This window comes from Pezoporus flaviventris, unplaced genomic scaffold, assembly GCF_033815535.1.
Source record: "Pezoporus flaviventris isolate CSIRO_AGI_PZ_B2104156 unplaced genomic scaffold, CSIRO_AGI_Pfla_v1 ptg000018l, whole genome shotgun sequence".
Taxonomy (NCBI): domain Eukaryota; kingdom Metazoa; phylum Chordata; class Aves; order Psittaciformes; family Psittacidae; genus Pezoporus; species Pezoporus flaviventris.
The window spans coordinates 1,637,049-1,662,019 of NW_026892566.1; the positions used below are offsets into that span (position 1 = coordinate 1,637,049).

General features: G+C 42.9%; 1 protein-coding gene across 1 annotated transcript in view; it reads left to right on the forward strand.

Moving 5' to 3' along the window:
* The first annotated feature begins 12,891 nt into the window (after nucleotides 1-12,891).
* Nucleotides 12,892-24,971, forward strand: part of LOC133270121 (E3 ubiquitin-protein ligase KCMF1) — a 47,620-nt gene continuing 35,540 nt past the window's right edge. The window contains exon 1 of the mRNA XM_061455036.1: nucleotides 12,892-13,039. Coding sequence (XP_061311020.1) covers nucleotides 13,024-13,039 — 16 coding nt within the window. The 5' untranslated portion in view covers nucleotides 12,892-13,023. The remainder of the gene's footprint in view (nucleotides 13,040-24,971) is intronic.

The window sequence follows — 24,971 nt, forward strand, 5'->3', positions numbered from 1 at the left end:
GGTTTTATTGGGAACCTATAAATGTCTTAACCTTCTTGCTCCTATAGGCTTTCTGTGTATTTTTCATGCATATATTAAGCAAAGAATTAGTTTTCCTCCCCTTTGTGAAAGACAGAAGGCACCTGCAGTACACAATTCAAAGGATGCGTATACCTGTACAAGTAAACTGTATCTGCCCTGTTCTCAGTAAATGATTATTGTAAACTGTGTTCTTAGAGTGCTTGTCTGTTATGAAGTATTTTCTTGGAGATGGTCGTAAAAGGAACAAATAAATACCAGTATTTATTCCATAATATGAACAGTCTTTCTGATACTGAACATAAAAAGCTACTGCTGTAACTAAACCATATGAAATTATTTTATACTTGAAATATGTTAAGTCAATGCATTCTTTAAAGCAACTCAGAGAGAGTGAAATACATGAAAGCTATCTAATCTTTTGTTAATGTTTTTGACACTTTCCCTACAGTAGAAGAACATGTTTATAGCAACACATGAACATTTAAATACAGGAACATGAACTTCAAGTGGTAACTTGGCAGTCCTGGGGTAAAGGTTGGACTTGATGATCTTAAAGGTCTTTTCCAACCTACTTGATTCTATGATTCAAACATTTGGGGATTTGTTACCTGGGGATTTTTTGTGCCTTTTCTTTACCACAGTTGAAGCTTCAGTGCAGAACAAAAAGTGTATGTTTATATCCCCATGAATGGTTTCTAATTGAAACTATAATAAATCAGTCAGGATGTTCCAGGTCTTTAGGACAAAGTAGTATATTTGTCACTACCAGTCAAGAAAGCTCAGACGTCTACCATAAACAAATGCAATCCTTAAAATAAATGAAGAGGGAAGGGAATTTTGCATCTGCATATGGTGTTACTGCATTCCTTCTTTCCTGAACAATATTCAGAAGGCGCTTGTAATAAGGCAGGGTATTTTTTATAGACACTGGCATGGATTGCAGAGAAAAATAACTCATCCCACAGTAAGATGATGAAGAGTGTCCCCTGGGGCAGTGCACTGGGGATGTGAGTTCTGGTCATTTGTGGTTTGAGGAAAGACCTTGGCTTTAGCCCTGTTCTGTTGCAAGAATAGTGAGATCCTCTGACAAGACCCTTGGACTATTTTTCTTACGGTGTGGTCAACTTAGGGCTTGCTTGAATGATGCCTAGAGGTAAAGAGGCATCTACTGACAAGTTTCATGGGGGACAATGGAGGAAATTACAGACCACTGCCTCCTGGACCCCCAGTGTTAAATTACAACACAAGGAAAACCTTAGGGTAAAATGCAGCTGCTACTTCCAGGATGGGATGCCGTTGGCATGCATGGAATCTACCTGGTGATGTTAACCCGGGCAACCCTGGAACCTTGGCATATGCTGAGAGAAAGTGACCAGAGGGTGGAGCAGAGTGAAGGCCCCGCAGCCAGTCTCTTTTGTACTCCCTGCAGGAGCAGGAACTAAAAGGCACCATGTACTGGTAAACTGCACAGCAGCTGCCAACCAAGGAAACTAGATCTGTATTTGTAAAAGCAAAGTGAGAGGATTTTACACCCATCAGTAACAAAGTCTGCATGACCAGAGTCACTCAAGCTCCACAGACATAGAGTTAAAAAGTTGAAACCTGTGTTATTATGGGGAAGCCTGGACAGATCCAAGGGGTGCCTGCAAGGTCAGGATGAACAACACTGATGAACGAAGAACTGAGAGCAGGCGAGGAGGCTCTGCTCCTGTGTAGGCAGATTAATAAGACACAGAGCTAACATGCTGGAGACTAGCGTCCATTAAAAAAAGAAAACAAATCACTATGTTTCAAGAGAAATCCTTGGGTTTTCTTTCAAATGTTTCTGTTTAGTGTCACTGAGATTGCAAGGAAGCTCTAAAATTCTCAGTTCTGTGCTATTCAGGCATACTCAGAAACACTGAGCTGCAGAGCTGGGGAAGAAACAGGCTGCCCAGACAGGCGGCAACTGCAGCTACCAAACCTTTGATTTTTAAAGTGTGTCCAAGACAGAATCTGTCATATGGAAGTGAGAGCGTGACAAAAATGTATGAGCTATGGAGAGAAGGGTGTTACAGCATGAACTGTTAGATGACTTTAACCTGTAGGCATTGGTACTGACTACCTATAATTAGGGGAAACACAAAACTCATTCATCCTAAGGGTTCATCTCTACAAGAAAACTTACTGTTGTTACTGATTGTGTGTAGTGATCTAACTCTTGCATACAATTTTATTACTGAAGAGCTGTGTCAAAATGGAAAACTATATTCATACAACTGTCCCTTGTCAATCAGTGTCATTGAAACATTCAGTAGAGTACGAAGGATTATTAAAGAGTGTAAAATAATTTCCTATCCCTGTTTTTATCAGAGGCTGATGTTCTTGCCTTGGTCTAGCTGTTTCTTCTGTCTAAGCTGTTATTAAATTCCTTCTTATTGTCTCTGCAACTCGGCTGACAGAACATGTCCTTCCTAATCTGTTCAGTAAAAAACCACCTCAGCACAAAATGCTTCTATCAGTTGCTGTCTGGCTGTGCTGAGGCAGATTAGGAGCATGCTGTTTAGCTGGACCTTCTGTGGGAGCAGTATCCTTCAGCAGGGAAGCAGTGAGGTTTCTAATCACTCCTGCCATGCAAAACACTTCAGTCCAAGTGCTAACAGGGAATTCATGCAATGCACTGGTGACAAGGGGCTTATAGAGATTTGGGCCCCTACAACAGCATAAAATGCCTTAAAGCTCCTGTGGCTTTTAGAGCAAAGGGATAAAGGAACAGCATGAAGTGATGGTGTAGAGTCATCCCTTATGGGCTCACACAAAGGCTTTGCAATTGCTGGTGTGCTTGCCCATGTGCCAGTTCCAAATAAGCAGGGGAGACACTGCGGCTATGGTTTTCTTGCCCTGTATATGTGAATGGAGCCACGTGTCTCAGGTGTTGGCCCATGTAGGGCATAGTGGATTCAATATCCCTTCTGCTGATAGGATGGGACCTGAATTTCATAGAACCAGAGAATGGTTTGGGTTGGAAGGGACCTTAAAGCTCACCCGGTTCCAACCCCTGACATGGGCAGGGATACCTTCCACTCGACCAGGTTGCTCCAAGCTCTGTCCAACCTGGCCTTGAACACTGCAAGGGATGGGGCAGCCACAGCTTCTCTGGGCAACCTGTGCCAGAGTCTCACCACCCTCTCAGAGTGAAGAATTTCTTCCTAATGTCTAATCTAAATCTCCCATCTTTCAGTTTAAAGCCATTCCCCTTTGTCCTGTCACTACATGCTCTTAGAAAAAGTCCCTCTCCATATTTCTTTAGGGCCCCTAAGAAAAGAAAAAAAAAAAAAAACAACAAAAAACCCACACCACAATCAGAAAAACAAACAAAAAAACAAAACATAGAAAGGAAAAAATAAAAAAAAGAAAAAAGCATCCTGGCATGTAAGAGGCACACAAGAGCATGTGTATGTGAACATTCAGGATAAGATTGACAAAACTGAGCATGTACACACTTACTTAGGTGTGTGTAAGAACTTGGCATGGAGAGCTAGTAGAAGCTTCGCCAAATTTAGCCAGGAACCCTACCTCGGGATGCCCAAATGTTTACATCAGCTGTCCTATGTAAGCTCCTCTGGGCTAGCACTCTGTGCTCCATTAGACGTGTCACCCACCACTGTCCCTCACCGGGTCATGGGATGTAAGCCTATGTCAGTCCGCAGCCTCGGGCAATTAGAGCCTTTGGAGCATCAGTTTTCGGCTGCTGTGCGGCAGAGAAAGGGACGTGCATCGCTAGATGGCAGTGTGTAATACCCGCTCAGCTCACCGAAGTCGGCTGTGTGCAGGCACGCACAGCTGTAACTAGGACAGCTCTTTCTCTATGCAACGCAACTGATTTCACACCTGCTAATTAAACACGGAAGAGCAGCTGCGTGGTAAGCCAATACATAGCACCACAGACGGCTGGAGCTCCAGTATTCTGGGAGGAGCTAAATGGTCATCTTCATTAAAAATTGTTGGTGTTAATTGGAGAGAAATTTGTCATCAACTGCAATGATGCCTTCTCCTACACGGGACACTCTGTACCAGATCCGGACTCTGCTGAGTCGCGGTATTCTAAAATAACCTCGTGGCTAAGTCCCTCTGCTCAAAGCATGGGTCCTGTGGTCAGTTTACACCTGTTGGAGATGTGCCTCCAGACAGTGCTACACTCATGCACCTCCACAAGCTGGGAAGTTTTGGTCCCCTAAAGCCAGCTTTGTTATGGTAAGTTTCTCTGGTCCCTCTGTGATGAAGAGCTGGCCATTGCTGCTCCTGCTTCTTGGAAGCCATGGGAGGACTTGGGCCAAATTGAGGAAATGGAGCATGCTGCTGCAGGTCAAAAGTGGCTGCATCACTCATCAGGAAGCAGGACAGGATTTCAGTGAAGGAGGTCAAAGATGTCTCTTTCTCATTGGTTTGTCGAGATTGAGTCTTGCAGTTTGTAACCATGGAGGAGGTATTTGAAGTGAGTGAAGAGATGCCGCATGAGCACCCAGCAATTCAGCCCTTGAGCTACTCAATTGCAGCTGCTTCTTATGTGTGTATAGACTGAGCTGCCAGGCTATGCTACCTACGCTACCTATACACCTGTTCCCACAGGTGTGATGCCAGCTCTGGTACCTCTGCCCTTATGTGAAATGACAGGTATATCACCTGGTGACAGATGTAATGCTACCTTATCAGTGCAGCTTGTGAGCAGTGATTTTGCCGCTGCACAAGAAGCCTTGATGTGTTTGGGCATCTCATTCTTTTGGGTGTGGGTTGCTTTGTATAGGTGTATACAAAGCCCTTTCTGTTGTCCAAGTTGTCTCTCCAACAGACCAAGAACAGTTGAATAAATGCTTGTGCTGCCACCAAGAAGCTTTGGAAAAGGAAAGAAAAAGGGAGCTGTGTTTCTATTGTGGATGTACATCCCCTGTCCTTTCCCTTCTGCCAAAGCCTGTCACCAGGGTGAGAAAGCGGCAGATAGATAACCTTCTCTTTTCAGAGCCAAGGTGCTTACATGCATCTGTCCCGGCTCTAGCTTCCAGCCCCACCATGAATGTGAGTTTTATTCCTGGTTTTCCTAGAGGGCAGTGAGAACACACTCTTCCTGTACATTACAATATATGGTGCTCAATGGCTCTGCTGGCTGCTTACACTGACAGTTTTTCTGCTGTAAAATGAGCCAAAATTCCCAATTTGCAGGTATCCACAGCCCAGGTGAATGGCAGCTGGGAGGGCTCCCAAGCATGTCACCTTTTACAGCACTGTGCCAACACACTGCTACGGGTTGAGTGGTAGTGCCAATCATCTTGCCAAGTTGTTTTAGAGGTCTAGTCTGTGGACTGACAGCCACAATTAAAAAGACTCAGCTGAAGGCCACAGTAAAAGAGGATACTGTATTTTAAATGGACAAGTGAAAACCAGAAACATCTGTTTTTAAAAACACATTTTCAAATGTCAATGTTGATCATTCTTTAGCTGAAAAATTAAAAGCTTGTAAGTTGAGAATGTGAAACTGCTTGCCTTCTGACATTCAGAAAGAAAACGTAAGAGATTTGTTTCATGCGAGACCTACTTTTTTGTTAGAAGAGGGTGTCTGAACAAAACCCCAAAGCTGGATGACTGCTTGTCATTAGCAGCGTTGCAGTCATAGCTAGCTTCCCCTAGGCACTGAAGTTTTCTCTTGTGTCATTGCAGAAGGAAGGGGAGATGAGGCATGACTGGGCCCAAGCCAATCCGAATTCACTACTCATGCATCACTAACAACAGCTAAAAATATTACAGCAAATGACTTCAGGAGAGACACCTGCTGCTGAGCCCAACAGAGCCACCTAGCACACGCGGCAGGTCTGTGTGTTTGCAGTCAGAGCAGTCAGTGCCTTCCCTCCAGGTTAGCCTGTATTGACCCTCCAATTCCTTTTTTTCAATTGCTAATATATTAGTGGCTCTGTGCTCCTCTGAGCTATGCAGGCTAAAATCTGTAAGAACAGAAGAGAAAGGGACAGATGAGATATAACCTACTTTACTGCAGGATTGCTGCTCAGCAGCCAAGGCCAGGACATGACTCTCATTCCCTGGGCTTTATATCCCATGCTGCCAGCTTTCTCCTGCCACTTTATACTATGGGCTTTTTAACAGCAGAAACCGTATGTCCTTGTAAGTTTGAAAATGTGTGGTGTACACAGAGATGCACACCACAGACGCTTCAGTGAACGCTAGCAGTCTCTGTAACACTGTAGGAGTTACACTTGCTTTCTGTTCCTCAGCCCGACGCCTACATGGCAGATACAAGCACCCCAGGACAACGCTTTCCCACGCTGCACTTACTCTGGGTAGTGCTAGAGTTGATGAGGTTCTGCAGTGGCTTCTGGAAGGCCCCTTTGCTCACAAGGGTCCTCAAGGAAAAAGACCTAGCCATGAAGGCCTCCTGTGACCCCTGCAGATCTTGGGCCAGTTGTGGAGACTGGGGCATGTGACTCCATTGTCCCACCTCATCATAGCATCCCAGGATCCCAACAGGTGAGGGGCCTGCACATAAGGTAGCAGTCAGCCTAAATTTTATTGAAATAGAAGCATATAGATCCAAAGATTAACCACTATGCTGTGGAAGAGGAGCTTGTCTACTGTATCAGATGGCAGCATTCAGTGTAAGAATAGGCAGAGCAGCACTCAAAAAGGTTAAATAAGGTCACTCAGTGATTTGAATTCATAGTGAACCTGCCTAATGTTTGAAACAGGGTGGGGACAGCAGAGAATTTAAGGGCAGAAAGGCGTAACAAGGGTAATAAAAACTATCTCATAGCCTGAACAAGTATTGTAGCATGGCCCTGAGAAACATGTATAAAATGTATCTTATCTGAGGAGCAGAGGAAAGAGTGTTTACAGTGATGAGCAGATATTGCTTTATTTGCTTCTTCCGCATTGCAGAAAAAGGGCTTTTTAAGTAAACAAGATACATCCCTGGTATCTTCTTGCTGGAACAGTGCTTGGGATGCCGTGTTTCTCATTCATTCACATGGAATGGAGTAAAACCAGCCACGTTTGCTGTTACCAAGTAGAGGAGTATCAGTTGGTTCAGCAGTAACCTCCAGTTATAATTTCAAGAAAGGATAAATTATTTTTTTCTTTGTTCTCTTCTGAGAGAAAAGAGAGCTGGAATTTGGAGAATCTTTAAAAGCTGTTTCTATTTCCTAGCACACTGTGACTTTAGGTCCTGTAAGAACAGCATGCTTACTGAAACCATGCCATTACAAGGCTTTGTGGTCAGTAAAAGGACAGAATGGTTGGATGATTTTTTCAGTGTTTGGTTTGGCTCAAATTCTTCATCAAGTTTTGGCCAGAAAAGTAGGAGAGAAAGAGTTAGCTATGGCATTTTTAGCTTTATATCAACATCTTGTATCCTAACCAACATTAAGAACTGACTGCTGAGAAGGAAGAAAGCTCTCAGTAGGGTAGATCTGGGATAACCCCTGAGTACTGAGCACGAAGTGGAGTGGTCTGGAAAGGTATGGAGATTAGCAAGACAGTTCCTGGTTTTACTGTAGTCCAGATAAATTTGCTGATAGAAGGAAAAGAGCAGCAATGTACTAGAATTCTGTGCAGTGCCTGCATGCATAGGTGTGACTGTGTACAAGTACCAATTAGCTTAACCACTTCATGCTTAAAATGTCTGGCTTACAGAAAGATTTTGTGAATGTGTCAAAGCTATTACATATGGCCTGGGTAGGAGGGAGTAGTTTCAGGGCATGTGCAGGTGAATATGGGGATGCCAATTCTTTCCAATGGCAGAAAGATGTGATATTTACACCTGAAAGATGGAAAGATGGCAGATGTGACATTTACACCAGGACTATGCATTTAAGAAATGAAACAGCTTCCTCAGCTGCTGGTTGCCAGTGATAAATAGGCATTGCAGTGTAGCATTTACATTGCACATTCTAACAGTGACTGGCATTCAAAAGGAAGAGTTGTAATAAAAGTTTAAACTGATGATGAGCATTTTACAGCATATTTACTTGTGCTTACACCAGTTTAGCTCCAAGGCCAAATACAGTTCCCACAGGAGGGATGTCTGCTAAAAATTCAAGCCCCATTTCTCTTCCAGTGGAATGCTTGTACTCCCTTACAAAAGCTGTAAATGAGAACCACTAAGCAAACCCATCTGATGCTCCTGATGAATCCAAGCTCACTTCTGCTGTTCCTCAGTGCTTTGGACACTTCAAGCTGTATTGCGAGACATCATCAGTAGGCCTGTGAATGTGGAAGGATTCAGTTCACGAGAAGTATTTATAGAATCATAGAATAGTTTGGATTGGAAAGGACCTTGAAATTGTCTAGTTCCAAACCGCTGCCTCAGCAGGGGCACCACACATAAACCGTGCGACCAAGACTCCCTCCAACTTGGCCTTCAACATTTATGTGGAAATACTATCTCCTATCTTCATTCAGCCACAGGAATTCCAAAGCCTTTGTGCTTTCTGGTCCGTTGTGACAGAGCTTGTGTCCTTGGCACAGATGTCAAAACAAAATGGAGGGAGGGAATTATGTAAACTTCTTTCAAGTCTTCCCCTGTAAGATGGAAAGCAGCGAAACTGTCTTTTTCTGATTTTAAAATGTTTCTTTACAGATCATGCTGAAAACGGCCCGTAAGCAAGTTGAACAGCTACTGAGCCAGAGGACACAGAAAAGCAGCAGTTAGAAAATAAACTGTAGTGGGAGGCCCTGATGTGTACCAGTGTAGAAATTTAACATTTGAGCATGTATACATAATTCCGTATGTTCTTACGACAACCAGACTGATCAAAACAACTGATTTATGTAAGTTTTATGCCACTATGGTGACAGCATACCTTCACCCAAGTGTGAAGCTGCACCATACAACAAACAAGGAGCTAGTGTTGTATGTAGTGGGGTGCCCAGCACTGGTAAATACAAGTCCAAGCAAGTGAAGCACAGAGCTCTTCCTCAAAGCCTCAAACCCTGGCAGGGACAGCACTGTAACAAGCAAAACCACTGTATCAGTGGGGTTTGAACAGCTCACAAAGGAAATATTTCAGGGAGACTAATGGACTAAGTGGCTCCCAATGGTTTTACTACTCAGGAGCTCTGCCCTAGGATGTCTTTAGTCAGTTTAGTTTTCAAACTTGTCCTGCTTCACTCCAGACATTGAACCTTTTTACAGTGTCAGGGAGAGGAATCGCATGAGACCACAGAAACATCTCTTCCTTATATCAGACGATCTTATTACTTCCAAGCACAAGTTTTATCATATTGTGATTTCATGTTGGGAAAAATCATTATTTTCTCTGTTTTTCACTGTGACTTATACATTGGTCCAATGCCCTATGAGATCTGGGTCTCAAATCCCTGGCCTGGGACCTTAAATGACCTTGGGTAGGTAAATTTTCATTTTGCAACTTGGCTTCTCCATCAGGAAAATACTGATACTGTATTTTTTTTTTCTCATGGCTTTACAGAAAGTCTCACCTATGAATTATCCTGCTGCACAGGAGAGAAAGAATGAGAAACCTGATTATGGCAGGGTCTTCCCTTAGGAACAGAAGGGTCTATCCACAGCAGAACTTTATGAACCTCACCAAAATCTTTCTTTCTAATTCTGCCTGTGGGATAACAGCATATGGACTTGAGAAACAATGTTGTTCAAAACAAGGACAGTACATATTATTATCAAGTTAATGCTAAGAATATAAGAACATTTTTTGTCAGTGGCTATGACTTCACAAAGGACCTTCAAATTTTGTTACATGCCTCCTTCCACATGCAGCCAGAGTTGCCACATGCTCACCTCTGGGAGCCTGGGCATGTCACATTTGCAGTATTTGCTATATTTGAAGAGGAGATAATCAGCAAAATTCCCACTGTGTGCAGTTCTGGTGTCCTCAACATAAAAAGGACATGGAGCTGTAGGAGCAAGCCCTGAGGAGGGCCACGAGGATGATCAGGGGCTGGAGCACCTCCTGTATGAAGACAGGCTGAGAAAGTTGGGGCTGTTCAGCCTGGAGAAGAGAAGGCTGCGTGGAGACCTCATAGCAGCCTTCCAGTAGCTGAAGGGCGCCTACAGGCATACCGGACAGAGACTCTTCATTAGGGACTGTAGTGGTAAGACAAGGGGTAACGGGTTCAAACTTAAACAGAAGAAGTTCAGACTAGGTGTAAGGAAGAAGTTCTTTACTGTGAGGGTGGTGAGGCACTGGAGCGGGTTGCCCAAAGAAGTGGTAAATGCTCCATCCCTGGCAGTGTTCAAGGCCAGGTTGGACAGAGCCTTGGGTGGCACAGTTTAGTGTGAGGCATCCCTGCTCATGGCAGGGGGGTTGGAACTTGATGATCTTAAGGTCTTTTCCAACCCTAACCATTCTATGATTCTATAATGAAGGTGTGTTTTACATAATATTGCACATGCAGACACATTCTAATACGATTCCAAGAGAACAAAGGCATTTACCTATACTTTCTTGATGGATATCGATACTGACCTTGGGGCAAGAGCACAGTATATAACACGATCATAGTTTTAATTTTAGACTCAAGCCTACAAAGATGGAGAAGAGGCCACAGAATTCTTCTTGGCTGCCACAGGCACGAGGGGTGTTTCAGAAAATCTGTGTGCTGAGAGGCTCATCAGCTTGTGCTGGACCATGTACACTCAAGGATATCTGTGTGGATAACACTTAACAAAAGCAGGACACTTTATTAAACCATTTTGCAACTGAAGTATCTAGAGATGATTAGCCCAAGGTCTTCATGACCAAAGACTCCATATTGTGGGTCCCAGTAACGTGCTTGGGTTGCAGTCTGCTTTGCCAGAAACAGGATAAAACTGAGCACAGGCCAACAGAGCATCACAGCGCTCAGAGCAAGGCAGTTACTTACACAGGGAACAACAGCCTCTCTCAGAGATATTGCTAGCCAGCGAGTTATCAGCTTGCAAGCTAGCTTGCTCTTGTAGGGACTAAAAAGTAGCATAAGCCAAGAGCACTTGATGGCTTGTACTCTGCATCTTGGTGAGTCAATTTCCATCTGCATTTAAAAACGTTGGTGCCAAAATAAAGTAGCAGAACACACGTGACCCACTGCCCCACTCTGTGCACTGTTGCTGTGAAATGCTGTTAAGATAGGTACTTCTTCGCTTCCGTGATTGTTTTGCAGACATCACTTTCATAGTTTCATAGTGAGTCTTTTCACAGCTGCAGTTTCTTGTCAACTGTGGTTGCTTCTTGCAAACTTTTTGTATGGTCACTGATACTCCCTTTTCAGAAGCAGTGAAGCCATTGTCAAAATGGCTCCCATGAGTCAAAATGACCCTCAGTGTCTCCTACAGTTTATCCAACACTCAGGTGTTGCTTGCTTCCAGTAAAAATACCTACAATCCACTGGATTTTTAGCCAGACTTGATCGAGGTTATCCTCTCAGAAGGCACCGTGTTTATGAAACTGCGTATGACAAAGGTAAAGATGGAAGTGAACCAGGTGGTCAGACTATAGGGGACAGAAGTGTGCACATGCACGTAATGGGGAGAAGTGGAGGCTATGTAATATGACTGGCATGGAGGGGGAACTGGCGCATGGGAAGAGGCTGGTACTTCTTTCAGCAGTGCTCAGTCCTGCTGTTCACTGCCGCTCAATGCTTAGGCCACTCTGGCACGTGGGCTCTCACAGCCTTTGAAATAGACTAATGAGGAGGTACTTCACCAACATGAACGCACAAGAATCGCAGGGCTGTGGCAGACGTATGGGGCTGTGGTGCAACATGGTGGTGAAGATGGAGGTGTCAGACTGGCACGGATAAAAAATGAAGGAATGTCATGCTCAAGGGCAGGAGAGGAAGCCTTAAGAGGAAGATGAGGCCAGGTGGGACTAGCATGGACAGAGAAGGTACGGAAGACAGTGCAATTCAGAATTAAACCGGTGGGATGGCCAGAAAGTCACAGCTGGAAAGGCAGCACCGAATCAAGATGCTTGACGTATGTACCACGTACATCTGAAAGCATGCAAGGGAAGGAACGCAGCCATGCTGCACGTTTTTCACTCCTCTCAAAACTAGCCTGCCTTCATGACAGGGCAGGAAGCAACCGCGATGGGACGGACGAAAAGTTCTCATCGCGTGCAAAGACCCAGAGACTTGTCTGGAGCGCGGTGACACGTGGGGCCCCCTTCTCACTGAGCGGGAGACGCTTCCAGCAGGAGTACTGCGCGGACCTGACCAAAGGGGGAAAACAGCCAGGAAACGGTCCCGGCCCGCGCGCCCCTTCCCCACGGCTGCCGGAACCAGTAACACCGCTTGCGATCGCAACACCACCTCGGAGCATGCGTTCTAGGCTCTGCCACTGCTTCCCTCCTCCCATCTCGCACCCCCCCCCCCCCCCCCCCCCCGCCTTTTGCATAAAGAGGCTGCTCCGCACGAGTACCTATCACTGCTGGCGGATGCACCCGTAGCGCGGGGGAGCCTTACCTGCGCAACTGACTGCTCTGGAGCACTCCTCACCTTTGCCAGGTCCCCCAGCGCGCTCTGATCACGGGGCCGCCACTGCCTTTACCTCCCAGCCCGGGAGCCAGCGAGGAAAGTCCGCCTCTCCGGCGGAGTATTTCCTTTTTCTCCCGAAGAGCGGCCGGCGCGGCAGAACGTGGAAACGGCTCGGAGCTCCCCAGCGAGGCGCGCGGCAGCGCCGCCGCCGTCGCTGCGGCAGCGGGCGGAGCGAGAGGCGGTGCCAACAGCCGGCGGGGCCCAGAGTCAGAGAGTCACGACGCCCGGGAAGCCGCTGCCGCCGGATCCGCCCCCAGGAGGGCGAGCGAGGGAGAGGGAGGAGGAGGCGCAGAAAGGCACTCTATTCACCGCTTCTGGTATCTTTGCCTCCCTCCCGGCCGTCGCTTCGGCCCCTCTGTCCGCTCACCGGAGCTCCGTGTGTGCCGCGGCGGGGGGCCAGGCCGCAGCGGCGCCGGAGGAGCCACCGGGAGCACCGAGCCGGGCCCGGGCCGCTACTTCTGGAGTAGGATGTCCCGACATGAAGGTGAGCGGCGCGGGGCGGCAGGCCGCAGCGGTGGGGGCGCGTCCCGGGGCCCGTCCCGGCGTTAGGGCCTGGCGCGGCGCCGTTTCGGGCGGATCATCATGGCGGCGCCGCCGCCGGGAGCAGAGCCCACGGAGCCGACGGCGGAAGGAGGCCTCGGCGGCGGAGGGCGGCGGCTGGGCCCCGCTCTGCAGTGTCATGGGAGGGGAGGCGGCCGCTGCCGTTACGGCCCGTTTCACCGCGCGGCCTATGGCGGGCCCGGCCGCCTTCCTCCGGCGTCCCTCTGGGCGCGGAGCCGATGCCTGCCGCCGCGCCGGTCCGGCAGGCGGCGGGGGCTCTTCTGCCCTTCTTCCGCTCTTCCGCCTAAAGGACGGGCGGAGGGAGGTGGGGCCGGCCCGGGCGGGTGTACGGGGCGCCCCGAGGCCCGGCCGGGGTGGGCGGTGGCGCGGGGTGGCCTGCCGACGTGTCGGCCGCCGCGGCTTGTCAGGCCGGGCACGGAGGTCCGGTTAGGGGTGTCGCTCCGGAAGAGCGGCCTGATTCCTTGGGGCCCTAGTAGTGCTGAGGGTCGCGCCCGGCAGGCGGGGAAAGGAGCCAGGCCTGGCGCAGGGCCTGTGGAGAGGTGTGCTGGCAGCCTGCGTGGCCCTGCAGAGGGGCAGCTTGTGTGCTGGTGGCCCCGGGAGCCGCCGCCTTGCTGTCCGTTTTGTCTTCTGACAGAGGAAACCGGTGCTGATGTAGTGGCATGTTTTGAGGCTTTAAGAGAGGCCATCAAAAGAAGCGTGGTTTGTGTGTTTGCCTTGGTCCCGGTGTGTTTACCGCTGTGGATGAGTTCAGCGGATAGTTCAGAATTAGTCAAAAGCAGCAGGATGGAGAGGGAGCTGGAAGCTGAGAAAGGAGTTCCTACAGAAGGAGATGAGAGTGTGAAAACAGGCGAGAAAGTTACATGATTTTTCTGTCCTTTCTTATTAGTGGATAGGGTGCTTGGACTAGTATTAGAATACCTCCTAAAAGCACATTTTGTTACCTGAAAGGTAACTAGTTTTAGGGTGGTTTTTTTGGTTATTTTTTTACTTAAAATTTAGTGGGGGTACCAAATTCTTCCTGTGCATCTCTTGGTTTGTGTAGTTACACTCCCCCTTCCTCCCCCCCTCCATTTTTCTGAAAGGGTGGAGATGAATTTCTGTATGATTAAGGATGCATTTTTTAACAATAGTGAATGAAATGAGCACTGATCACGAAGTTATAGAACCATTGTGGGATTAGGCAGTCTGTAAATCTCTCCTGTGATGCACGTATCCCTGGTACTCTTTTTATAAAGTGCAGTAGTTAAATACAAGCTTTTCTAGCTTGAACAGGATAGAATTACAGAAGCAATATCGTGTGTTCTTTAGAACTTTGTAGTGGCAAGTGCATGGACTGTTAGAAAAAGTGATGATATTTGCTAAAAAGACATTTTGGTCCTGGACTAGTAGGGAAAACAGAGAAAAAGTGAAAGTAGGTTTCTTTGTAAGTGTGTTTCTGATGGAGGCTGTATAATAAATTTTTCTGTTGTGTGTTAGGTTCTTGTTGTAGCAGGGTGAATTATATTCACCTGCTTGGATATTTGTTGATATTTTTAGGAGTGACTGTTAACAAAAACAGGCTTAGTATTCTCTATCTGAAGCAAATTTCATCAGTGTTTGTTCTTTCTGGACATGCATTGTTAGAATAAACTGAAAAAATTGTCTTTTTCGGCTGATAAGTGAGTGTGAGTTTAAGTAACTTTATATTGTGGATATAGACTCCTCGTGTGTGTGCACGCGTGTGAGTGAAACATTGAAAGCACTGAGATTAAAAATGACATCTGTCACTGTATCCTCATATTTTTATTAAATCTAGTCTGTCACTTAATTTCTCAGTGATTCTCCTCTTGACACTTATGTTTAGTTTTAGTCAACTTTAGTTACAGTTTTAGAATTACATTAATACAGAAAGTGTGGTTTTCCCACTTAATGGAAAAGGGGCATGGATGCTTAATTTTGTTAGAAATCTGGGAATCCTTAGAAATGAAATCTTAAAAAAAAGGTGATTTTTGTTTCAGATCTATGTGCTGTCATTTGTAACTTACAGTTTTTGATCCAGTGTGACTAGTTTGGGAAGGGCTGTCTTGGAAGCATATGTTACAGAGGCAAAGCAAGCTTTAATCATGTTTAATAAGTGATATCTTTCCTGCGTGTTACCTTTAAAGTGGTCCATTGCAGGATTTACAGATTGTTCCTGACACAGTCTGGATGCTGTTCCAGTTTTAGGATGGGGAAAGATGTCTCTGAAAGGGCAAACACTGAAGAAGCTGGAATTTCAAAGTCTAGGGACTTAAAATAGGACATGAAGCATCTGATGGAGATCTTTCTTTCCATCAGGGTTTCTTGACTGTTTTCTTTGGTGTAATAATCCATAAAATACAACTGGCTGTTTAATAAAAAAAAAAATTTTTTATGCTTTAGAAGAAGTCCAAGCACTGCTCTGGGCTCATGTTTTTCCCAAATTCAGGAGAAAGGGGCACAACTAGAACCCGAGTTATTGTTGCTCTTTCTTGAAATGTTCATTTCATGTTTCAGGGACTTTGTTGGTAATGCTGTCAAGAGTAGTTGTTAGTGTTTGTCCACCTCTTAATATTACTAGTCATTATAATTTTTCAAAACCATTTTTGTTCTGTGATTTGGTGTTAAGAGATCAGCTATTCTCTGCCTTTGGTTTTGTAGAATGCAATGTGAGGTCATCCCCTTGTCTTGGATTTCATGTTGTTCCCTTTATAGGAGCTCCACACTGTGTTTCTCTGGGTTAGCCCCTCTGTTGAGGAGTGTGTGGTGGTGTAATGTTTGCTAGCCCACAAGGAACAGGTAGGTAATTTCCTTTAGACTCTAGAAAGTATGCCAGAAGGTATTTTGCATATTTTTCTTTTTGCAGATGTGAATCTGGCAATGATTCCCTTCTATGACAGTAGATACCACCCAGGGCAGCTGAAAAATAGAGTCACAACTTCCAGGAATATCATTAAAATGACAATTTTTTTTTTTCTCAGCTTCTTGTGTGAAACTAGGTTGCTGCAGTATTACTGGTCATATAAGGGCCTGGCTTTAGGTTCCCTACATCCAGCAGGCTCCCATTGCTACACTGTCTGTGCTGTTTGATTCTCTTGCATGCTCTGCACTGCTTTCCCAGACCTGTTTCCATACTTTTGGTTTTCATTTTCACCAGGGGATGTATTCTTTAAGCTAAAAGAGTTAGCAGCAGTGCAGGTGGTGGTTGTTTTTGCTGGTCGCATTTGTCAGCATTTTGTCAGAATCAACAAAGCTGTACAGCTAATCCTAGTCCCACATGAAGTAAAGTTGCAGATGGATGGTAGTAACAAAGCTGGGAAGGGATAGTCCTGGCTGTCAGCACCTTGTGGAGTTTCCAGATGTTCTTTGCTAGCTTCAAGCTTGTTCTGTTCAAGGGAGCTGGGGTTTCTGCGCCTTTTTTTTTGTGTGTGTATACAAGTTTCTTGTGTATAGACCTTTAAATCGAGTGCTGTTTGTAGCAGAAGGGTAAAAAAGTGTATTGTAAAAAAAAAGAGTATGCTTGAATAGGTACCAATTACGTGAAAGCAGTAACTGGCAGAGTAATGCTAGCTTCAGTCTTTCAGCTGTACAGTGATAGCAGTATGGGAGGGTGATGTTTTGTGTATGAACATGATACAAAACAAAACCTTCTCCATAAACTTTCTGAAAACATAAAAGCAAAAGTAATTTCTGCCCCTTGTAATTATGCAATAGCTGTGTTATACTTGAGCTGCAGAAGGCTACTACAAACTTCTCTCAAACAGCACTCAGCAGTTGATATGTAACTTTTAATTGTTCATGTAGTGTCAGTTTTAGAATTGCCACTAGATGCACTATTAATCTATTTCGGCATGTAAAGCTCTTAATTCAGGTAACAAGACTACATATTTTTCACACAAAATACTTGAGATTCTGTGTTGCAGTATGGCACTTAATAGTGAAAAATGCATCTGTGATACCATTTATAATTTGGTACCTTGTGATGAATTTTAATCCTTTGCTTACATCTCCAAATACAAAAATTTGCTATTCCACAATACAGAATAATCACAAATCCTTTCATATGTTGCTGCTTCTTAGATCCATTTTGTAGAAAATTAATCCAGTTTTATTTGTAACATTAAACAGTGTTTTTTTTTGGGGGGGTTGTTTGTTTGTTTTTTTTTCTTGGTTTGTGCTATTTGACTCTGACAAAGGGTTTTTCTGACTGACAAAGTATTTCATGCTGTTTTAATCTATGGTAGCATATCAATGCATATAGAGGTAGGTATAGTGCACTATGTGGTAAGGAGTCTGACAATTTAGCAAGAACTATGTTTAGGGGACAAAAATTAAACAGCTGCAAATACGATTAGAAATATTGGCACGTAGTAATTTGCTTCATTATTAAACTGTTTGCTTTCAGTAAGAAACTGAATAATCAATAGAGAGCTGGACACATTAGTGATACTTTAACTGGCAAGATGCTTACTGGCTGGAGGAGACTGGATTTTAGTTTTGAAAAAGGTTTCTGGCTCTGATGGTTTAGGTAGCATATTGAATGTGAACCAATACGCTGTGGTCCTTGTAGATAGTGTGAACGAGGTCCTCCAAAAATATTTGTAGAGGGAGACCGGTTTTTTTTCTCTTAAGTTTCTAATAAAAAGTAATGCCATAGATCAAATATTCTTTGGGAAACAGGAGAAAAATATTAGATCTAAATGATCAATATTGAAAGCTTTCTCCTTAAAATACTGGCTATCAAAACTGGGAACAGAACTGTGATACTTTTAACATCATTAGGTGGGTGTGAAGGGAAAAGATAATAGTGAAGTAATTCTTACTTCCAAAATGTTGAACAAGTAGAGACAAGGGATTCAGGGAAGTTTAGAGAGCCATGTGAGTTGCTTGAACAGTACTGAACAAATAATTTGTGCACATTAAATAAAAAGAAGAAAGCTTTTAATGTTTAATTTACTGATAACATTTGAGGAAGAGTTGTGGGTGTCTCTTCATAGTCGCATCTTCATTGTTTCAGTTACTGTTAAGTACAGAAACAGAATAGTGACTAATACAAAAAAAGTGTTACTACATTCAAGAAGCTGCTGGACACAGCAGCAGCTCTGAACATTGAAGAGTTGGGATGTGCCAGAACTTGGTTGTGCAGACAGCACTAGTTCAACCTCCTGTGAGTATCCGCATTGTGTAATTACACAGATGCATATAATCTACACCATACCACCACTGCCTTCTTTAGGGTGCACAGGAGGGTTTTGTATGTTAGACCACTCTTTCTGTTTGCGAGTGTATAGCAAATGAGCAGGTAGAGGCATTATGGGAAGAAAGAATGGCTGATGTGTTGACAGTGGAGTTTTATTGTGGAAAGTTGGGTCAACCCTCCTGTCTGCTGCTGCAGAGTTCATATAAACTGCTAGGCAAGAATTCACTGGTGGCTATTAGCTGTTTGCTACTTGTATTATTAAGCCCAAAATTTGGAATTTTGGGATCTGAGCATTCATGACTGTAACTTTAGTATCTGAGTGATAAGCTTTGAAAATGTATGTAATGCTAGAAGAATGAATGATTCTGAAAAATGGCCTTGACATCTTAGCTTTGGGCAGTTCGGTTCAGTGGGCTAGCAGTTTCAATCTTTACATGCCTTGGTTTCCCTCTATTTCAAGAGAAGGAAAATAATGCTTGAAAGTGCTGTTAAGGTTAAATATTTGATATTTGTGCATTGTCATAGCACTGAAATGCTGTAGAGAAATGCTTGCAGGGAAAAGGCAGTGAGAAAATCCATAGTCAATGCAAATTTTTGGAACTGTGTAATAAAGACTGGGACTGACCGGTGATGATAATCCAGAGATTTTTCTGTTTACTGAATACCATATGCTCTGGTGCGCTGAGTGGGGTGGTATTTTTCTGGAAAGGAATGTAATGGTGTTAGATTTCAGTTGGTATGGATTCTTGTCATGGATTGACACCAGGATAGGATACATATATTTTAATATGAGCAAAGTTGCAAGTTTTCACTGGTTTTATTCTTTGTCCTAAATCTTCCACATGCAGTGCATTCTTCCCTCTACAGGATTTAGAATAGATGAGTGAATTTGGTAGCTGCAGGTTTTGAAAATTGAGTCATAGTGGAGAAGAGGTATACAAGCTTAGCGATAGGCAGTAAAGTTGCTCACCCATACAGAAACAGCATTATAAGGCATTGTGAGCACCTTGGGCAAGTTTCTTTCAGAGAACTCTTGAAAGAGTCCTTTTAATGACTCCGGACACGTGAGTGGGAATTGCTCCATGGATGGAAGTATAAAAGGTGTTTATCTCAGAAAGGCTGATACAGAGAGGGAATCTGAAAAGCATCATCTGTTTAAAGTCTGTGATCTCTCTGAATACAAGAAGATATTTAATGAATTCAAGAGGGTGATTAGAACTGAAGTGCTTTTTCATGCAGTATGTAATGACATTGTAGAGAACGTTTTCACGGAAGGTTCTTGAGGCTACCTAATATCAAGATTAAACAATTAATTTTTATCTTAAATTTTATATTCCAGGTGTCTTAATTATTTATGATTCAAAAGTGGTTGTTGAGTATGTCAAATCTTACGTCCCATTTGGTTCCTGTGCCTTTCACTGAAGCATCGCCTGAACATCTGTTTTGAACTTATTCCTGTGAATTTTTGTACATGTGGTCTGTACAGTTACCCACATTTTCCTGAGTAGCATTATTGCAGTTAATTTTGGCACTATGAAGTGGGGCCAATTTTAATTCAGTGTGGAGCATAGAGATAAGATCATTAGTTTCACTGGTTTAGGCTATATGTGTAAACCCAAGGTTTCAGTTTAGAGCTATTTAAAAGGTTTTATTTGGCTTATTGACATTTACTAACTTGATAAGTGAGGTCTGTACCAAATGAAAATTGTGGGGCATCATCATAGAAGCGTCATTAGCTTTAGTGTGATTACTGTCACTTGTGCATTGGTCTCGGAATGGTATTTCAAAGGTTTGTACAGGTGATGGCTTAAATTCTGCCAGTTGAAGTCACTGGTTCTAGTTTGGAATTCGTTTTTAAGTATAAGTCACTGAAGCTTCAGACATATTTGGAAACACTTATTTTTCCTCCCTTTTTCCTCCTGCCAGGTTTTGAGAATGTAGCTTGAATGAGTGTTAGGGGTAGGATGGATTTGTCTGATGGAATTTTTGTCTTTTTTTAAATGCTAAAATACTTAATTGTTTAGGCTTACCCAATGATTTGCCTTTGTACAAGAATTCATCTTTTTACTCCTTGTCACCCTGCAGTGAATTTCAAGTTTGCTTTCGTGGTTGCTTTATATGGAGTTTCTAGGAGACTGAAAGTCACCCTCCTTTCAGTTGGAGACCTGGGTAACACTTCTTTATTACAATTAAGCAGGAAACCTGGACGCAGGAGGCCATGACATTTCTCTCACATTTGCAAGTGGGGTAACAGGTGGAGATTTTATGTCTTGCCAGAAGGCACTCAGGAAAGTCTCCTACAGACAGGAATTAATAGTCCTGTACTCCATTGCAGTGAGCTTTGTATATGCTCCATTCTTCAAATTTTCAACTCACTGGGACAGTTCAGTGACTTACACTGTTTGCAGCAGTCACTTCATGTAGGTTCAGTATAGATTTAAAACTTGTTTCAAGTTTGTGTATTCACACAGAATTTTGTATTTTCATCAAAGTACTATTGATCCTGGCCTACATTTGATTTGGATCATTCCACTGTCATCACTGACCATATCCAGCTGAAGAATATTAATAAAAAACAAAAATAAACCAGTTTTTAAGAATATATTGCAAAAGAAGGATGAAGCAACAGGCAAAGTTTAAAACAAAAAATTATAACTCCATTTTTTTTTTTTCTTGCCTCAGGTCAGATTTGGTCTTCCCCCATCACTTCTACCACTTCCTGGTGCCAGATTCTTTTTGGGAGGCAATGTTTCTTGTCTTGACTGACAAGAGGTGCTGTCTCTGGTAGGATAAATTATCTTCTTTGCTTTCCTTCTTTTTGATCTCTTTATCTTTCACCCTCATATTTCCTTGTCATTATTCTTCCTTCCTTTTGCTGTGCTCTCCCTCTCCAACTTTCCTTTTTAAAATGCTGTAGGGTGGGATTTTCAGAAACACCTGTAGAAGGTACAGATCCATGTTGGGTTCAAGGGCACTAGATGTTTAATGCGTGCCGCTGTAAGCCTCTTCAAAAAGGAAAGCTCTGTTGTTTCTGGTGGAATAACTAGTCCTCTCTTATTCCAGAAAATAGCTCTTGCTAAAAATGTTTTTAGGCAGCAGTTTCTCTGACCTGTTGCAGAAATACATTCGTGGTGGGATTTTTTGGTTATATGAGACAAGGTGACCTTAGTAATGAAAATTTTTTACTTACTAGTCTAGGCTATGACTAAGGAATTCTTCAGTTATTTTTTGAGGAGAGTGATTGTTTACAAAAATCTTCAGTAACAGTTGATTCCTGTTGTAAATGGTATTTAAGGTATGACATCTGTTAGCTTATTGATACTAAATCAGCCAGTATTCTTGGCCAGAGATGACTACTGTTGGCCAGCTCTCTTAGACTGTATTTACCCTATAAAAAAAAATAAAATTAAAAGATGAGGTAAAGTCTTCATATATAAACAGTGTAGAAGTTAGCATGAATTAATGTGATAGATGGGATAAAGTAGTTTGAGAGTATCAATATTGATATTAGGATTGTAATTTTAAATCTATTTCTAAAGAAATTCTGTGCCTCTGCAGACCACCAGAGTTGCTGTACAGATGTTTGATAGTATGGCAGAATTTCATGGCATCTTCTGGAAGTAAAAACCTGGGTATGTGCCTAGAACAACATTAGAATTCCTTGAAGGCTGGATGGAGGCATCCTGGAGGAGGCTGGTTGGAAAGCAGTGCTGTGAGCTTTTAAACAGGTGATACTCTCTGGGTGCTTATCTAGCGCCAGCAGTAATAGATCATACAAGACTTTCAAGGTCAGAAATGCATTAGGATATAGTCATATAAGGATTTCTTGTGATTGTCAGTAACATCTGCCTTTAATTCAAAGTAATTGATTCTGGTAAAAAGTAATGTTCTGTTTTACTGGTAATATATTTTTAGTGTAACTTATCAGTGTGTGTATTAGCTTAGAAATCTGTGTTCAGCTGGAATAAATTTGAAGCTTCTGGGAATCTGACTATACACCTTTGTTGGCTGGAGTTCCTTTTGTGATAAAATTAAATAAGCTCTAAAGAAACGTGTGGCTTGGGCGCAAAGGCTTGCCTGTGCTCAGATTACAGTCACCTCGCTTTCACTTCAACAAAAGTGAATGTTTGAATTATTGCAAGTACTTGCGTACATTTTTAGTACAAGCAGTAACAATGAAATGTGCCTGAAACAAAAGATGCTTAGTGTATGTAAACACCAGTGTACATAGTGTATTATGTGTATATCAGTGTGCAAGATGAGGTGTGGTTTGTCTCTGGAAGTGGAAAAATTCTGTAGTGAGAAGGACCTTGTGATTCACTGGTGAAATTGGGTCTGTTAAGAGCAGCTTCACCAAGAGTAATAGTGGTGAAACACGTCACAACTAGATGGATGTAGTTCTGCCATGGCAGTTTCCAGAGTTTCTTCTGACTTTGTTTCTTTAGTTTCTGAAAATACCTAAGGCCGCTAACTTCAGCACTGAATTATTATTAGTATCATTATTCACATGTCCAGAGCAGACTCTCTACCTAAACCTAGTTGTAAGAAATGTAAGATTGGGAAAGAGAATTCAGGATGCCCTTGAAGACAGACACCTAAGCTTTGCAGAAATAAGCTGTAGAGAATGCAGAGCTTTCTATGTCATGAATAATTTTTTTTTCAATCTAGGTATGCATAAAATTGCTCAAATGATCTTAATTCCATACTTATCCCCTGCTGTCCTTTGTACTGTTCTGATAAGATGAAAATGTCAGTAAATGCAGTTTGTTCTCTGATTGTACAGGCAGAAGTCGGTTACTTCTGCTGTAAACCATAGCCAAGGTTTTTTTACTGTTTAGGCTTGTATTTGTTGGTTATTGTAATTAGATACCTTACAGATTAAGAAGATGGAGTAGAAACTGTTTATGGAGTATATTGACTGAGGAGGAGGTCAGACACATTTTCAATCTCTCTCCGTTGGTTATTTTCAGTTTTGATAAACTGCAAAGTTTTTTTTTGTTTTGGGGTTGTTTTGTTGTTTTTTTTTTTTCCGTCCTGAATGCAGAAAGGGTGTATGCTATGATCTGCGAGTATCTTCTTCCTGGTTGTTTTGGCATAAGTACTGTGAATTGCCAGGCAATATGTCAACATGCTTGTCTTCTTTACTCTGGGAGACTTCTGTGATGAGCTGGGAAATAGCTTAAGATTTTGCTATAGAAGAGTGGTTTTATAAGTGAAGATTTTTAAGTGAAGATTCCTTAGAATAATAAGACTATTGGAGCCAGTTACTGGGACATTTCATTCCTGTACCTCAACTTATTATATAACAAAGCTCAGTTGTTATTTTGTTCCTGGAAGCATTAGCAATTCAAGGAAAGTCACCAGAAAGCTGAAAGAGTGGATTGTTAAGAATTATGTGCTAGAATATAGTTTATCTAGGTAGGAATAAAATGCTTTGAGGAGATAATTGACTGAGGTGGAGGACTAGCTTTGAGGAATACCATTATGTATTTTTTCAGAGCAAATATTTCATGTCTGCAGCTGGTGAATGCCGTTCATGGTGCTTGCATTAAACTTGTGTTGAGCTTCTTCCAAACCTGTTTTCCTTTCTTCTGATGTCCTTATGCACGAATGCCTTTGAAGAAAACAGGCACTTTCTTAAATTGTGTAATATGACACTGCATTGAATGTGCCTAATCTGTAAGATGACACTGTGTGCATGCTCTTCCATAGTGCTAAGCATTTGGAGTTCTTGGCAGTGTCTACCAATTGTAGAAGTCTGTACTGTAGCTTTTTCCAGTTAATCTACCACCTTAGCATTAAAGAAGGTTAAAGTAATGTATAAGTAATGCATGACTGATTGTGAATCCATTTGTTTTCCTCCAACAATTGTAAAGCATCTTGTAGTTGTAAATAAGAAAAAAGGACTTTCAATGGGCTGTTCCATAGGCTCTAAGTTGCTGTACGTGGGTCTGTTAGCTATATGAAAGATGTTTGCAAATCTAAAAAAAGCTTCAAAACTCTAGCTGTAAAATACATTTTTTTTGTGGACAGTATCTGGGGTGCAATGTCATACCGCTTTCTTCCTGAACTTAATGTGGAACTTAATGTGTATCAGTGAAGTAAGGTAGCTGCCAACTCTAGTGTCTGTGGAAGAGTCAGGAAGAAAAATAGTTAATGCTTACTGTTTCTTGTAGGAGCTGGTGTATTGTAACAGTTGATAGAGAGCTCAGAAAACCTTTTAAAATAAGTTGGCTTGAAGTTGTATCAGGAATGTGGACATTCTGATCTACTGAATGGGCTGAAGGTCTCTCTTCGTCCCTGCTCCCCAGTGACACCACCTTGAAGACTGCCAAGATAAACAGTTTAATGTTCATACCCAGCCTCAGTTATGGCTACCTAGATTAAAAGTCTGTGGTTTTTTTGTGGTGAAACTAGTTGCATGGTTGGTATGCATTCCCAAATCAGAGTTGAGAATCCAACAGAATGCAGTGATAAGGCAGTCTTAAAAAATATTAGTTTAAAGAACTACAAGAGAAGTAATAATGGTGCTGAAGATGCAAGTATGAGTGTGTGTGGTTTTGCTCATAAGCATCTGCAAACCTGGAATAGCTCAGTTCAGTGGGTGAAAACTGCCTTTCTGTGTGGAATTCAAGCAGTCCAGTGGCAAGTGGAAAAC